This window comes from Physella acuta, unplaced genomic scaffold, assembly GCF_028476545.2.
Source record: "Physella acuta isolate Inbredline_101_S28 unplaced genomic scaffold, ASM2847654v3 ptg001330l, whole genome shotgun sequence".
In the NCBI taxonomy this organism is placed as follows: domain Eukaryota; kingdom Metazoa; phylum Mollusca; class Gastropoda; family Physidae; genus Physella; species Physella acuta.
Window position 1 is genome coordinate 98,052 of NW_026732845.1, and position 16,411 is coordinate 114,462.

General features: G+C 38.0%; 1 protein-coding gene across 1 annotated transcript; it reads left to right on the forward strand.

The window, feature by feature from the left end:
• The first annotated feature begins 3,310 nt into the window (after window positions 1-3,310).
• On the forward strand, window positions 3,311-15,357 carry LOC131958494 (uncharacterized). Its single transcript, XM_059323570.1, has 9 exons — window positions 3,311-3,483; window positions 4,280-4,369; window positions 5,004-5,098; window positions 8,218-8,419; window positions 10,596-10,706; window positions 11,557-11,571; window positions 12,700-12,803; window positions 13,924-14,122; window positions 15,271-15,357. The coding sequence occupies exons 2-9, from the start codon at window positions 4,313-4,315 to the stop codon at window positions 15,355-15,357; spliced, it is 870 nt and encodes a 289-aa protein (XP_059179553.1). The 5' UTR covers window positions 3,311-3,483; window positions 4,280-4,312.
• Window positions 15,358-16,411: the final 1,054 nt, after the last annotated feature.

The window sequence follows — 16,411 nt, forward strand, 5'->3', positions numbered from 1 at the left end:
AAACCTCGATTATTTTTTTTGCACGATTACAAGACTTTCTATATACTTCGTATATACGCGTAAGTAAAAAAACAAGTAATTAAAAAAAGTCTAGTGACAATTTTAGCGCAATTTCCTTAAGTTATCTAAAAATAGCTCTGTCGGAGCGTAAATCAAGAGCAGGGTTAGTAAAACCATTGGTTAGTTATTAAAACGTTTTTTATTAATTTTTTTTTCAGTATTTTACATGTTTTATTTACAATAGAGTTACATGACTAAAAACCATTGCGTGCCCAGCTACCGAACGTGACGTCGCAGCCATTGAACGTGATGGCGCAGCTATTGAACGTGATGACGCGTGTGGTGTGGTTGCATAAAATGCCTACTAATTCGGTCCAAATTTTAATTAATTAAAAAAAATGTTGTGACCGAACGAAAGGATATTTTTGAAAACTTTCTTCGGCAATATCGTTCTAAATTATGGCAGGAATCGATTGGTACATGTTTCAAGTCGCTAAGTGGTCTGGTTGCCGAGATATGGGCCAAAAACTGCTTTTTTCGAGTTTTTTTTTGGCTTTTCCGGGAAATCCATGAAAGAAACCCGGAATTTTTATAGCCTATGCTCATGCTCGTAACTTGCTGAACATAATTGCTTTTGGAACTAGTCATCGATATTGCTTCGTTGAGGAGGAGATACGACTTAAAGCTGCGGACACACATCCATCCATTCATACATCCAGAAATGACGGGTTAATAAACGCAATTCTCCAGAATGGAAATTGCGCTAAAAACAAAACACAAAGCTAGAAATTATTAGAATCGCTGCTAACTACTTTAATCACTGCCAACATTACAAAATTTAAAGGAAAACAAATTGGTTATACTTTCTAAAAACTTGTATCAAAGCATGAACATTCTTAATATTTCTTAAACATGTTTTTAATTACAAAACCTGTGTGTGAATGTAGAGGGAGGGTGGGGGGGGGGGTTAACTTGTTATTATGTATGATCATTTCAGCAAAAAAAATATGTTTGTCAGCGACAGAGTGACCAAACAGTTGAGCATAAGAAATCCTTGAAGCTGACCACATGACAAGTCATGTGCTGCAGCTTATATAATGGAATGAACACGTCCTTATTCAAATATACCATCATGAGAAGGTTGGATGGAGGGGTTTGTCCACAAACGACATCACACTACTAGGAACACTACTAGGGGGTTTAGACTTTTGTGACCATGTGACAGTGGGAGGGGAGGGGGTTGTTACAGACAATGACAACATAATTTTGCATTTTTTAGCGCAATTTCCATTCTGGAGAATTGCGTTTATTAACTCGTCCTTTCTGGGAATGTATGGATGGATGTGTGTCCGCAGCTTTAAGTCGTATCTCCTCCTCAACGAAGCAATATCGAGGACTAGTTTCAAAAGCAATTATGTTAAGCAAGCTACGAGGGTGAACATAGGCCATAAATATTCCGGGCTTCTTTCATGGATTTCCCGGAAAAGCCAAAAAACCTCCAGAAAAAGCAGTTTTTGGCCCATATCTCGGCAACCAGACCTTTTAGCGACTTGAAACATATACCAATCGATTCCTGCCATAATTTAGAACGATATTGCCGAAGAAAGTTTTCAAAAATATCCTTTAGTTCGGTCACAAAAAATTTTTTGAGTTAATTAAAATTTGGACCGAATTACTAGGCATTTTTATCCAACCACACCACACGCGTCATCACGTTCAATAGCTGCGCCATCACGTTTAATGGCTGCGACATCACGTTCGGTAGCTAGGCGCGCAATGGTTTTTAGTCATGTAACTCTATTGTAAATAAAACATGTAAAATACTGAAAAAAAACTAATAAAAAACGTTTTAATAACTAACCAATGGTTTTACTAACCCTGCTCTTGATTTACGCTACGACAGAGCTATTTTTAGATAACATAAGGAAATTGCGCTTAAATGTCACTAGACTTTTTAATTAACTTGTTTAAAGTAATGTCGTAGAAACAGGTGACCTTGCCCCATGGACTGTCATATTCAAAAGAGAATTTTCATTTTTTACAAATCAACATTACTTTAGCAAACTGAAACCCCAGGGAGATTGGTGGAATCCAGGTGTCTCTAGTATATATATATATATATATATATATATATATATATATATATATATATATATATATATATATATATATATATATATATATATATATATATATATATATATATATTTAAATATATAATATACTAGACTACCCGTTATCTAGTTCGAGGGGGGTGCAAATCGAAAGGTTGAGGGGGGATGCAAATCGAAAATTTGAGGGGGGTGCAAATTGAAAATTTGAAAGTTACGCCTCTGGGGGGTGACACCATTAAGTGCCGCACCGGGTGACACCCGACCTCGCTACGCCAATGATATATATATATATATATATATATATATATATATATATATATATATATATATATATATATATATATATATATATATAGGGCTTAGGATCTAATGCACCACCTAATCCGCCAACGGGCTGAGATATGAGTTAAATAGTTGGATCCTTGAATAGAGTTTCCGAGTTTAAAAAAATAATCAAAATGTATCCCTGTCTAATCCTCATTCCAATGAGTGTTTCTTCCAGACTTTTTTCTCTGGGGGGGGGACTTGATATTTTTGGAAGGGGGGGGCGTTCAAAATTTTCCGGGGAGCGGACACTAGTAACAGTATATGTTTACTATATAAATACCATCTCGTTCTGCCATTAAGAAACTCCGATCCCATTTATCACGCTAGCTCTATACCTAACTTCAGACTTCAAAACACACACCGAAATATTTTGTATCTGGCATTATTAAATTATTTGTTATACTGTTATGCTGGGGGGGGGGGTATCTCTTTCCTTAATAACTAGAGTGTTAATTAGTTTTAACAAAAAAAAAATATTACGTTAATAAAAATAATAGTTCACTTTAGAATAAAATATAAAGATATCTTTTTGGTCAAAACTCAGCTATCAAGACCCTGCTATAATAAACAATGTTGATATCCTTCAAGGTAAACACCCGGAAACAACTGCACATATTAACCCAGTTATGTCCGTGTTTTAATACACTTTTAATATACTTGGCACAGAATCACAGATAGCTGATAGAGGTCCTCTCCATAAATGACGTCAAACATTTTTTGACGTGTTTTACCGGATGGTAAAGTACAATTCAATAACACGATGCGCACTTGCAGCAAAAGGGGCTAAATGCTGAGCACGTACCAGATCGCACCGATGCCAAACGATGCGATACAATAGCCAGATTTGTCAATAAGAAGCATGAGGTTTTTTGTGTTATAAATTTGAATTAACCGCTTTGCTTGTGACCGGCTAACCAGGTCCGGCTAGATTTCCTAACATTTACTACCGTCGATAAGATGGGAAGCTTCGTTGTTTAAAGGCGATATTGTGGAGGTTCAGCCAAACCTGTTCAACCTAGATGAGAAAGATGTTGTTTAACAGGTTTGACAAGGCTGTGATTATGATATTGTTTGTTTTCTCTGTGTTTTTAATATTAGCTTTGTCTTTCTAAGACGAATTAAAAGTGATTCTCGCCCACTACCTTCACCAAGGCTATGTAGGCCTACAATTGATGTCTGAGGTCTATGGAGCTGAGTTTCCCTGGGTCACTGCCCCCCCACCCCACCCCCATGTACCCCACCCCCATCTCTACCCCGGACGAAATTTGATAAAATATAATTTATTGACCTACAGGTCTCATGCCGGGGTTTTAAAGCCTCTGAATGGTTCATTTAAAAATGTTTTTACACTAGCCCTACCTAAAGTATAGTCAGACATTACGGTAGGTGACGACGATACAAGATGTGGTCGGCGGCCCGGTCACTTCTGATCATAATATCTGTCCCAGTTTGTGCCCAAGACACAAGACACAGAAGCTATCTGTTTCAATGACCGCGGTCAGGACTGTGCCCAGCCGCCTTGTTTCCCTAAAGTGACTTGAACCCGGTTTCGAACTCGAGACTTTTTGGGGTTAGCAGTCTAGCGCTCTACCGCTGGGCCACACCGTCTCGCCAGCCTCTTCTACTCTCCCCTAACATCACTCAGTCGCCTACCTTAGAGCTGGGTGTACTCGAGCACGGGATCCGAACTCTAGACTCTCAAATTAGCATTCGGGCGCTCTACCGTCCGGTCATGCCGTCCCATTAACAAATTACACAACGTTTTAATTATTATCTAAATTGCAGTAGTTGTTTTAATTTATTTTATATAAAATATATTTGTTAAATATTTGTGTAAGGTCGAGTTCTGCTTAGAGGTATATTTTGAGAACATGGGATTACCTTTCGTGTTACTGCTGCTGGTTGGGACAGCTACCTGTTCTATCAAGGTAAGTCACAGGTAACTAAACTATACCAATGATCATCATCTTTTTCCGTTCATGCCCAAGTGTCCAAGACCCATGCGAAAGGTGGAGTAGAGTTCTTCTACTTCAGAGACATATGAAAGGATAGTTTGGTCAGCACTATGCCCAGCCGCCTTTGTTTCCCTAACGTGAGTTAGGTACCCATCAGAGTTGGTTAGACTCAGGGGCATTCTACTGACTTGAATCTGGATTCGCACTCGAGACTTTCGGGTGAGCAGTCTTGCTCTCCACCGCTAGGCCACGCTGTCCCATTCTACCAATGATACGGAGTTAAGAAAAAGAAATAATCCTCTTTAGACCTAGCGATCCATTAGGCAGATGAGGCAAAGTTCATATGTTTCTTTACCTCTGCATATGAAGGGATAATGTGGTCAGAAGTATACCAAGCCGCCATTACTTTCACTAATTTGAGTCAGGTACTCATCAAAGCTGGATAAACTCAGTGACGTTTCACTGATTTGAACTTGGATTCGAACTCGAGACAAGCGGTAGAGCGCTTGCCTGCTTACCCGAAAGTCTCGAAATTATTTGTAGCTGTAAGAATCATGTGTAGCTGTAACAATTATTGTGTACTTGTAGCAATTATTAATTCTTACAGTTCGACGCCCCCTTAGACTACAACCTATTTTTCTGGCAAGGATTCAACTCCTTACAATACAACTTGGACATTCGTATCCCACGTGACTCCCGCAGGCGAGTGGCTGTTCACATGTTTCAATAAATTAAAACAAAACCCACACTTTTTGTTTTATTTTACTTGAAACAATCCTCTCTAGCTTTCAGCTTTTTATTCGCAAACAGTCTTCACTCTAGATTTCAGCCTAAAGCCATCATTTTATTCATAAACAATCTTCACTCTAGATTTCAAACAATAGCCATTATTTTTATTCACAGTCTTTCCTCCAAGTTTCAGGCAATAGCCATTACTTTATTCACAAAATATCCATCGTGAAGTATTATCCAGCTTAGCGATATTTTTTTATGTTCAGACAAACAGGAAAATGTTATTTTAAGAATTTACGCCATGCGAATTAATTATCATAGTTAGCTGCAAACAATTATCGCCATATAGTTTTGAAAAATGTCTATTTGTTTTGTTTTTAAACTATTTGTTTTGAGAACGTCGAACGACTGCTCACCCGTATGTATATACTAAGAATGCCATGTTCACGCCCGTAGACGTGTGACCCACATAGAATATGCAGCTATCTTATTCTTCGTTAATACTAACAAGATAGAAAGCGATTTCCTCAACTCAAATGAATATTACGTCATTTTACGCCATATGGCCCGATGACTCCTATTTCAGCCTGTTTTTCTTTCTGGATTTGCTGATTTGCTTCCATGGCTGGTGTCCGCCCAAGAACAAACCTCAAGGCAGAAGCTGTTTGATTTTGGAGTTTTCTCTCTTAGATGGGTTGCCGTCCCCAGCTAACTAGCCTCGTCTGCCCGAAGGTTCGAACCCTGATCTTTTGGAATTAGCAACCGTGGGTTCTCCTGCCAGACCATTCCGTTCCCTTGAGTATCTATCAGACTACGGCCGAGGAAACTGAACGCGACTTTTCACATAAGAACTGACCAAACAATTATTTTAAATCTCAACAGTTTTTAACCTCAATAAGTTTTCTCTCTCTCTCTCTCTCGCTCTCTCTCTCTCTCTCTCTCATATATATATATATATATATATATATATATATATATATATATATGTATGCATGTATGTATGTGTATATATATATATATATATATATATATATACTTAAACCAGTACCAAACCACTCCCACGAAAGCTTCAAGTGCCTTCTCCCTTACGACCCCCATCCCCAGGGCTGTAGAAAAGAATATCTGAATAAAATTTAGATACGTTGAAACAGATACCCTCCCATTGGTCTGAAAAGGCACTCATTTTATACATTTCATAATGTTTTTAACACTCTCATGATAATTAAAACGGCAGCAAATAGCATTAGGTACTTTAATTTTTTTTTGTAAATTATACACACGATGATTCATTTTCTTAATTTTCTCATAGATAAATCAGGTTTTTACAAGTTTTTATTTTAACTCACTTCTTCTGTCTGTCGTCAGTCTGTCGTCAGTCTAGATCGAAACGCTCGTGCGAAATTGCAGGCACTTCTAACTGACAGATACGGTTCGTAATTGATACGTGAGTCAAGAGATGAAGGCAATGCATCGTGACATTCAATTTGACTTGATTGGGTTCCTAATTAACTTTTTATGAAGTAATTAAAATTTGGACTGAATTAGTAGGCAGTTCTATCCACACGCGTCATCACGGCCGTGTAGGGCGTGGAGCGAGGGGGCTCTACGTCAAAAGCGCGTTATCACGTACAATAGGTGCGCGATGGTTTTTAGTTGGGTCAGCAGTCTAGTTCTTTACCACTAGTCTACGCCATCCATAATATACGCGTCATTAAGGCCCTCTTGGGCGTTGAGCGAGGAGGGCTCTACGATAAGACAGGGCAGAGAAAGGCAATAAAACGTGTCATCACGTTCAATAGGCGCGTAATGGGTCTCTTCCTAAATATTAGTAAAGGTATCCAATCTAATATATAAAGCTCAGTTCTGTATGTAACGCATTTGTTTGTCGTTGGTCTTGGATGGATTTAAGTGTTAGACAATTATCGTGCGCATTTGTCTAAATTTATGAGTTAAAAAATTACTATTGAAAGTGTTGGGAAATAATTTTCATTCTTTAAATTATAGTAATAATTGTCGGCATGTTTATTAAACACAAGTTTTAAAAAAATATCATCTTTTACAAAAATTCTAATTAAGTCTTTATTTAGTCCTATAGCACTTACTTCCCTTTGATAAATTAGGAAAACACAATTACTTCCCTTTATAAAACCATTGCATTAGTGGAAAATAATTTACTTTGTATTACTTTGTTTTGGTGTTGGGAAAAAAAATAATTACATAATTAGCGGGGATTGATCAAGTGCAAATGTTGTAGGTATTTTACGGATAAGCTTGGAGTATTAAAATTGTTCATTAAATTGAAACAGGCGCGTTCGTTAAAGTGAGTGCAAAAGACTATGAATAAGTTGGGGTACTATAGTCGTTCATTAAGCTAAAACAGGTGATTCCGCCCCGGGCGTTTATGTTCGCGTTAGTGTTTCTTTGTGTTTAGGTGGGTTTCCGTTAGTGGTTGCGTTTTGCTTTGGTTCGTTTTTGTTCTTTCTTTTTTCTTTTTTCGCTTTTGTTTGTGTTTTTTTGTTTGGGTTTGTATTTGTGTTTTTGGTTGGTTTTGCGTTTGGATTTGGTTTGTTTTCGTTTGCTTTTTCGTTGTTTTTTTTTTGGTATCGGTGTTTGTGGTTGGGTTTGTTGTTAGGTTTTTGTTTTCGTTTGCTTTTTTGTTTGTTTTTTCTTTGTTTTTGTATTGGTGTTTGTGGTTGTGGTTGGGTTTGTTGTTAGGTTTTTGTTTTCGTTTGTATTTGTAATTGTGTTAGCGTTATGTTTGCGTTGTGTTGTTTTGGTTGGTTGTGGTTTGGATGGGCAATGCCGGGTTTATGATGATTACTAAACACACAGGTAATGGTCTTTAACAGAAAGGTTTTTCACAGAAGCCAGAGCAGGGCCTGGCCGGGACGGCTAGTAGATACTAAAGTTATCCACGCTTTTCTTTATAGTAATTTAAATAGTAGTGTCTAATATTTAGGAAAAGACCCACGCTTTTCTTTATAGTTTTTTTTTTAAATAGTAGTGTATAATTTATTTTCTACTTTCTAGTGCATAATTACATAAAAGCTTGTTATTTTTTATGAATTTTTTTTTAATTGTGTTAACAGATTTACGATTGAGTTCTGCACTAATGTGCTCTGTACCATGGACAAAGTGCTTCACTTCAGGGCGCGGTTCGATAAACAGCACGTGGCCAGGTCGCATCGGCTGAAAGGAAAATGGAGTTCGGAGAACACAAGTGGAGTGATGCCTTTTGAGAGAGGGGGCGAATTCTCCATGAAAATTATCACCGGGCAGTCTAGATTTGAGGTATGGGAACGGTGGATCTACGGGGTTGCTATGAATGGTAATGAGGGAAGTGTTTCCACCCCCATCCCCCCCCCCCCCACCCCATAAAAAATACGAATAAAATTGGAAAATAATTCTGAGAAATATATAGTTGTGAAGATCCCTTTGGGACTTTGTGGCCTACGGGACAGCTGAAGTAGAGTTCACCTGTTTCCGTGATCTCGGTATGTGAAAGGATAGTGTGATCCGCACTATGTCCAGTGTGAGGGGGGGGGGGTGATGGTGATGAACCCGGGCCTGGTATAGTTTTGTGTGAAATCACCACACACAAGTCCAATTCAGGACATGATGTTCTTTATTTACACAAAACAACTTCCTACTTCTATCTAACTAGTCTATACTATATGATGTCTACTAATACAACTAACTAAACACTTCTATCTAACTGCGCATCCCTAACACACTATCTACCTCTAACTTTTACATCTTTACCCTAGCGCTACTTATCACCGTCTGCTTTCTACCGATATCTATCACCGTCTGTTCTCCCTCGCTCCAGTGGTCAGCTGATGATCTCACGTGACCGGGTTAGCTCCTGTGTTTCTATTGGTCTGTTTAACTAACTAAGCTATACTCTGTTTCTACCATCTACTTGAATTCTAAACTAAACTAGCGTCATCCCACCCAGCCGCTTTTATTTTTCCTAACGTGAGTTAGGTACCCCCAGTGTTGGATGGACTCAAGATGGTTCTACCACTTTACCTAGGGACACTGGCTCAAATCTTTCGGTTTGGAAGACGAACACGCTACCATTCGACCACGCTGTCCCACGAGAAAAATATAGGCCTATCGAAATTTACTAAATCATTTTTATAATTTTTTTTTTAGCTTTTTTTTTAGCTCACCCAGCGCGCGTCGCTGCTATCCAGTCCATCCCACCAGAGCGGCGCAACATTTCACCAGCACGTTATCAGTCGTGTATTTTTACTTTCTCGTATATACGTAGTATAGAGAAAGTATTGTAATCGTGCAAAAAAAAAATCGAGATTTTTACAAATCTCGACGTTTTACACCTCACTGATACGGAAAAACATAATTTTGCAATCTTGTCCGTATGTCTGTGTGTGTGTGTGTCTGTCCGTGTGTGTGTCTGTCCGTGTGTAAACACGATAACTTGAGTACCGTTACAGCTAGGTTGATGAAATTTCATATATAAGTATTTTATCAAAATCGTAGATCCGTATCAACTTTCGAGCGATTTCCGATAACCGGAAGTGGTACTTTTCCTACTTTGAATTTTTTAAAAGCCTATAACTTGAGTACTATTTCAGATAGATAAATGAAATTGCACATGTAAGTAAAAGATCTAATTCTCTACCTTCTGTTAAATTTTGAGTAATTTCCGTTGACTGGAAGTAGTAATTTACGCTACTTCCGATTTCTCAAAAAACTAATGTAAATTTTAAAAGTACTAATAATATTGCGCACTATTATGCGCTTTTTTATTTCGCGTTCACTTGGTGTGCAATTAATTTGTCTACGAGATTTTATTCTATTTTTAAAACTTTAAGTATTTAAAATGGATTAAAAATCATGTCTATAGCCCGAGTTCCCATCCCCTGTTATTTTATATAAAAATATTCGAGAAAGTTTAGGGGAGATCACTACCGGTTTATTATATGTGTGACCTAGTTTTCTAGAACTGAGTTACTTAAGTGTAAACATCGCTGACGCTGCACCGGATCTTTGTTTTTGGGTGCGAGTTTGTCCACACTCCCGCCCAGTGGGCGTGCTGCATGAACGCCTTGTGTGTACGTTAACCACCCTCTGTAATAGTGAGGTACAGCACACCACCTCGGCGACTGCTCAGCTGTCATTAACGCCTGTTACACTACTGCTTAAGCGCCTGATGTATCACTTTGCTTGCTTTGTAGTGTCCCACCGTGTCCCTAGTATACGGTGCTCTTTAAAATGAAAGTAGGCGCAGTAGTGCTCACGAGGGAACACAGCGAGCTCATGGACGCGCCTGATTGGACAACGATTATAGTAACCCACCACAATGAATGGCGTTCTTTAAAACGAACATCGGCGTTATAGTACTCACGTAGGAGTGACTCCTTCGCTCCATCCCCCACCCCCACCCCGAGACATGTCTCCAACATATCCATCCATTAATTGTTGTTTTTTATGTCCTCAGATCTACATTGACGACGTATTATTCTGCCAGTATAATAGCGTTTTTTATAGAGAAGCGCAATATGTTATGAAGATTTCTGGAAAAGTGGAGATTACACATTGGACTGAATTTGTGAGTTGTTGTTTTTTACTTTCTCGTATATACGAAGTATAGAGAAAGTATTGTAATAGTGCAAACAAAAATCGAGATTTTAACAAATCTCGACGTTTTACACCTAACTGATACGAAAAAACATAATTTTGCAATCTTGTCCGTATGTCTGTGTGTCTGTGTGTGTGTCTGTGTGTGTGTGTGTCTGTGTGTAAACACGATTACTTGAGTACCGTTACAGATAGGTTGATGAAATTTCATATATAAGTATTTTATCAAAATCGTAGATCCGTATAAAATTTTGAGCGATTTCCAATAACCGGAAGTGGACTTTTTCTACTTTAAAATTTAAAAAAGCCTATAACTTGAGTACTATTTCAGGTAGATAAATGAAATTTCACATGTAAGTAAAAGATCTAATTCTCTACCTTCTGTCAAATTGTGAGTAATTTTCGTTGAACGGAAGTAATAATTTACGCTATTTCCGATTTCTCAAAAAACGCACATAAATTTATAAAGTACTAATAATATCCCGCACTATTATGCACATTTTATTAGGCGTTCACTTGGTGTGCAATTCTTTTTTTTTACGAGATTCAATTCTACTTTAAAAAGTTTAAGTAATTAAAAATGGATTACAAATATTGTCTATGTCCTGAGTTGCCATCCCTCGTAGTTTCATATTGGAATATCCGAGAAAGTTTAGGGGAGATCACTCCCGGTTTTTTTTTCTATGTTCGGATGTTTTTCCCTGCCTTAGGAATTTTTTTGTCTGTATGTGGGTATGTCAGCGGTTCATTTTTCTGTATGCGTTGTTTATAATTTTCGGATTTTTCGAATGTCAATTTTTCTGTTGTTTTTTTTCTTTTAGGTGGATAAATCAATGGTAAGCTTCGTTTCTTATTACTAAGCTGTAGCTTCGCAAGGTGGGGGTGATGGTACTAGTCTGGTACTAGTACTAGACGGTACTGACAACCACCTCCCCCCCCCCCACCGTCAAGAAACTCTTCGTGAGACTCCCCAACCCCCGACCCCCCCCCCCCCCCCCCATAAAGAGCGGAAAACAGTGCTCTACGAAAAAGTAATTTAAAAATAGTTATTCTAATAAAGGCTAATAGTTCTTTGATAAGCTCCTTTTATAAGCTTTTTTTAGTACACCATTTCTGTTTCTTTGTCTGTTTGTTCATCTGTCCGTTTGCCTTTCCGTCTGTCCGCCCTCCCGTCTGACTGAGAGCCCGTTCGTCTCTCTGTCTGTCTCTTTTTTTCCTTTTTTTGTTCCGTTATTTGTTTCTTTGTTTGTTTCTTTGTTTGTTTGTTTGTGCCTAATCTTGTACCGCAATTTTGAAACCATCTAATGCAGCGATTTGGGTTTTTCGGGATCCATTCGTCGCTGATGACAGTGCAAGTATGAACGTTTATTTAAAAAACTACTAAATTCAATTTTTGAAAGTGAAAATAACAAGAATAAATAATAGCAATTGCTCGATCAGCTATCTGACGATGGTGAACTGTTGGTAACGCTGTTGGTTTCTTGTCTGAGGATCGACCACGAAAGTGGCAGAAAATTATCTTTTTGACTTCGAATGTTCTCGTGTTTTTAAACAAAAATACTTTTACTTGTATTTGGTGTAGACTTCATTGAGAACGAATAGCTCAAAAGTAGAAAAGAAAAAAGGGTGAAAAAAACTTTAAGCATGATAACTATTCAAATTGCCTGAAATTTTAAAACTAATTACAACTAATTATTTTGCTTTCTTTAATAAACGCATTGGTCGCCAAAATAAACAATAGATTTAATGAGCGCTCTGTGCTTTTATAAAGAAAGCAAGTTGTTTTTTGTTGTTGTTTTTTTTTTGTCGGAGCATAATATAAACGCTTATTATTACAGTTTGTTGTTGTTGTTTTTTTGTTGTTGTTATTTTTGTTATTTTTTTGTTATTTTTTTCTTGAATTCCCGCTGCCTCTTCTACTATACTTGCTTTACATTTAAACTGTTTTTAAATATTTGTTACAGTTAAGTCCCCTCACTATCTACTGGGGATTTAAGCGCTACCCCATAGCCGGTGATAGACTACAAATTGATATTCTATTGGCTGCCAACTGGAAAAGTTTGGGAAAGTAATATTTAATTTTTAATTCCCTCTTTTCAGTTCTAATTGTAATACAGTAATCTCTTGGTTATCGCGGTTAACAGGGATCAAAGCCGGCCGCGATAGGTGTAAAACCGCGAGGCAGTGTTACTCTCACATTTTGAACATTTTTTCGTATGTATATTATCAATAGGTGTATGAAACCATATAAGTGCATATGTTATTGTTGAAATTTTAAAGAATAGTTTCAAAACTTTAAAAAAATATTAATTGTATAAATAACATACATAAATTAATGTATAAATAATGTTTAAAAAAAGATACGTATGTGTGAGTAACATAATATGTAACTAAAGTATACCTACATACTATAATTTTTTAGAACTCTTTTATTCTCATAACAAGGTACGTAACTCGCATCTGACAATCTATATAAATAATTCTCTTCTGGGAGTCGTTAGAAAACAAGCTGCAAGCGCGCCTTGCAGTCCCCTCACTTTCTCTCTATCACTACCACCCCCACCCCACCTCATATGGTTTGGTGAGCTGTGGTCACGCTAAATATTTACAAATCGTAGAGCCCGGTTTAGTGACGGCTATTAGGGGCAGATAATTTAGTTTAAAACGATTTTAAACTTACATGAGGTAACTAAGAGGAGGCTGCTTTCACGGGGGGGGGGGGGGGGGGGTAGGGTCGGGGTAAGGGGAAAGGGGGGAGGGGTTAGTGTTTTAAAGCAAATATTTTCAGTGGCTGCATTGGTACTGTCGAATTCACAAATTAGGAATTATTGAAAAGTAGAAAATAAAACAACTAAATAGCGGCGTATGATACGCCGCGGGTCGGCTCGTATCTTTATGTTTATCTATGTCGATGAAACACCTGCACAGTACGATGTAGGTGGAAAAGTTAGAAGATGAAGATGATTTTCGGCACGGGTTATTGGGAGCAGTGTTTCTTCCAGACTTTCTTTTCCGGTGGTGGGGGAGGGGGGCATTTGAAATTTTCGTGAGAGGGTGGGGGCACTGGTAAAAGTATATATTTTCATTAAATTCTCATAAGTGTTGCGTCAGCCTTTCTTCTGAGATCGCAGCAACGCGAGTGACGAGTACGCTAGCTTACGGAGCTCATTCTCTGATTTCTTGACCAGATTTCACCTGGATCTGAAAAAAATGAATGGCCGGCTTTGGGACAGTCAAATTATCTGTGAATTTTCCTGGCCTTCGTCGACATTCACACTCAAGTGTATGGATGAAAATCCGTGTACCCCAGGCGTAACCACAGTCACCTTGGAAGCCAGCAAGTGGTTCACGATATCGATTAACTTTTCCCTTAACAGCATGGTAAAGGTGAGTGACGTACTTAGCTTCACTTGGTCCTCTTTACTCCCTGTGGAGCATAGGGCATCAAGCATTGGCGGTAGTAGAAAAAAATGATTCATCGTGGAAATAATGTGGGGTCCTATCTACTGTTTTTCTGTCTATCTATCTGTCTGTCTGTATATGTAGTATATGTTGCAAATATAATGTACATGTAAATGTAATATATATATATATATATATATATATATATATATATATATATATATATATATATATATATATATATATATATATATATATATATATATATGGTCAGGTTCATGCGTTCCGCGCAAAAAGAATGCAGTAGGGCTCTTTTGCCGGAATGCCACTGGTGTCCATTATGGAAATCGGTCTACGGGCAAACGGCATTCGGGCAAGTGTGTTTTTTGTTTCGGGAAAATGTCTGGCTCCCATATATATATATATATATATATATATATATATATATATATATATATATATATATATATATATATATATATATATATATATATATATATATATATATATATATATATATATATATATATATATATATATATATATATATATATATATACATCAACTTTTCCTTTTTACCAGTTTTACTACAATCAAATTTATCTTGGAGAGATTCGCAGCAATTACGCCACTGTGCGGTCGATACACTTCCAGGGGAGTATTGATGATTATAAAATGAGGTTTTTTCCAGCTTCGGCACCTCAAGGATCTCCGCGGCGACAATAGCTTTCTAAAGCTGTAGCAACTGCCATCTATAACTGTTTAAAAGCCTGTGTTTTTATTGTTTCGTTATTTCAATGTGTTTGAGGTGTTATTAGTTTTATAAGAGTATAGTAAAACCATTAACATTTTACTTTTTTGTGAAAAGCATAGAAGCTATTCTATAATTTTTTTCGATGTTAAAATAAGATGGAAATGTTAACATCTGTATAAGTAAATCAGTTTTTCGCAGATTAAATGTTACTTCAATAACAATTTCTAAACGTGTTTTTTCACTGAAAACTTTTAATTATTTGCTTTTAGTTATTGACGGCCTGGAGTGACTGTCTAAAATTGCCGTGTATAATCTAATGAAGTGGCAAAAAATAATGGAAATTAATTGATTTCCATGAAATCTCATCTTTATCTCTAAGGCAAGACGCACGGGCTATTCAATATTAATGAGTAATTTTATACAGGGCAATGGTCGAATGGGTGATGGTCAACAGGGGAATGGCTAACAGGGAATGCCTACCCAGGTGATGGCCATTTTGGGAATGACAGCTGGAGAATGCTAGTGATGGCCAACCCAATGACTAGCTGGGGAATGACAACTTGGCAATGGCTAACTGGGGAGTACCATCTAATGATAGCCAACTGGGGAGTACCATCTAATGATAGCCAACTGGGGAGTACCATCTAATGATAGCCAACTGGGGAGTACCATCTAATGATAGCCAACTGGGGAGTACCATCTAATGATAGCCAACTGGGCAATGGCTAACTGGGGAGTACCATCTAATGATGGCCAACTGGGGAGTACCATCTAATGATAGCCAACTGGGGAGTACCATCTAATGATGGCCAACTGGGGAGTACCATCTAATGTTAGCCAACTGGGCAATGGCTAACTGGGGAGTACTATCTAATGATAGCCAACTGGGGAGTACCATCTAATGATGGCCAACTGGGGAGTACCATCTAATCATGGCCAACTGGGGAGTACCATCTAATGATGGCCAACTGGGGAGTACCATCTAATGATAGCCATTTGGGCAATGGCTAACAGAGGAGTACCATCTAATGATGGCCAACTGGGGAGTACCATCTAATCATGGCCAACTGGGCAATAGCTAACTGGGGAGTACCATCTATTGATGGCCAACTGGGGAGTACCATGTAATGATAGCCAACTGGGGAGTACTATCTAATGATGGCCAACTGGGGAGTACCATCTAATGATAGCCAACTGGGGAGTACTATCTAATGATGGCTAACTGGGCAATAGCTAAATGGGGAGTACCATCTAATGATGGGCAACCGGGCAATTACTAAATGGGGAGTACCATCTAATGATGGCCAACTTGGCAATGGCTAAATGGGGAGTACCATCTAATGATGGGCAACCGGGCAATTGCTAAATGGGGAGTACTATCTAATGATGGCCAACTGGGCAATGGTCAAGTGGGGAATAACAACTAGAGAATGCTAGGGATGGCCAACAACCCAATGACCAACTGATGCACGGCCAACTGGAGAATGTCAACTGGACAAAGGCTGATTAGGATTGAACTA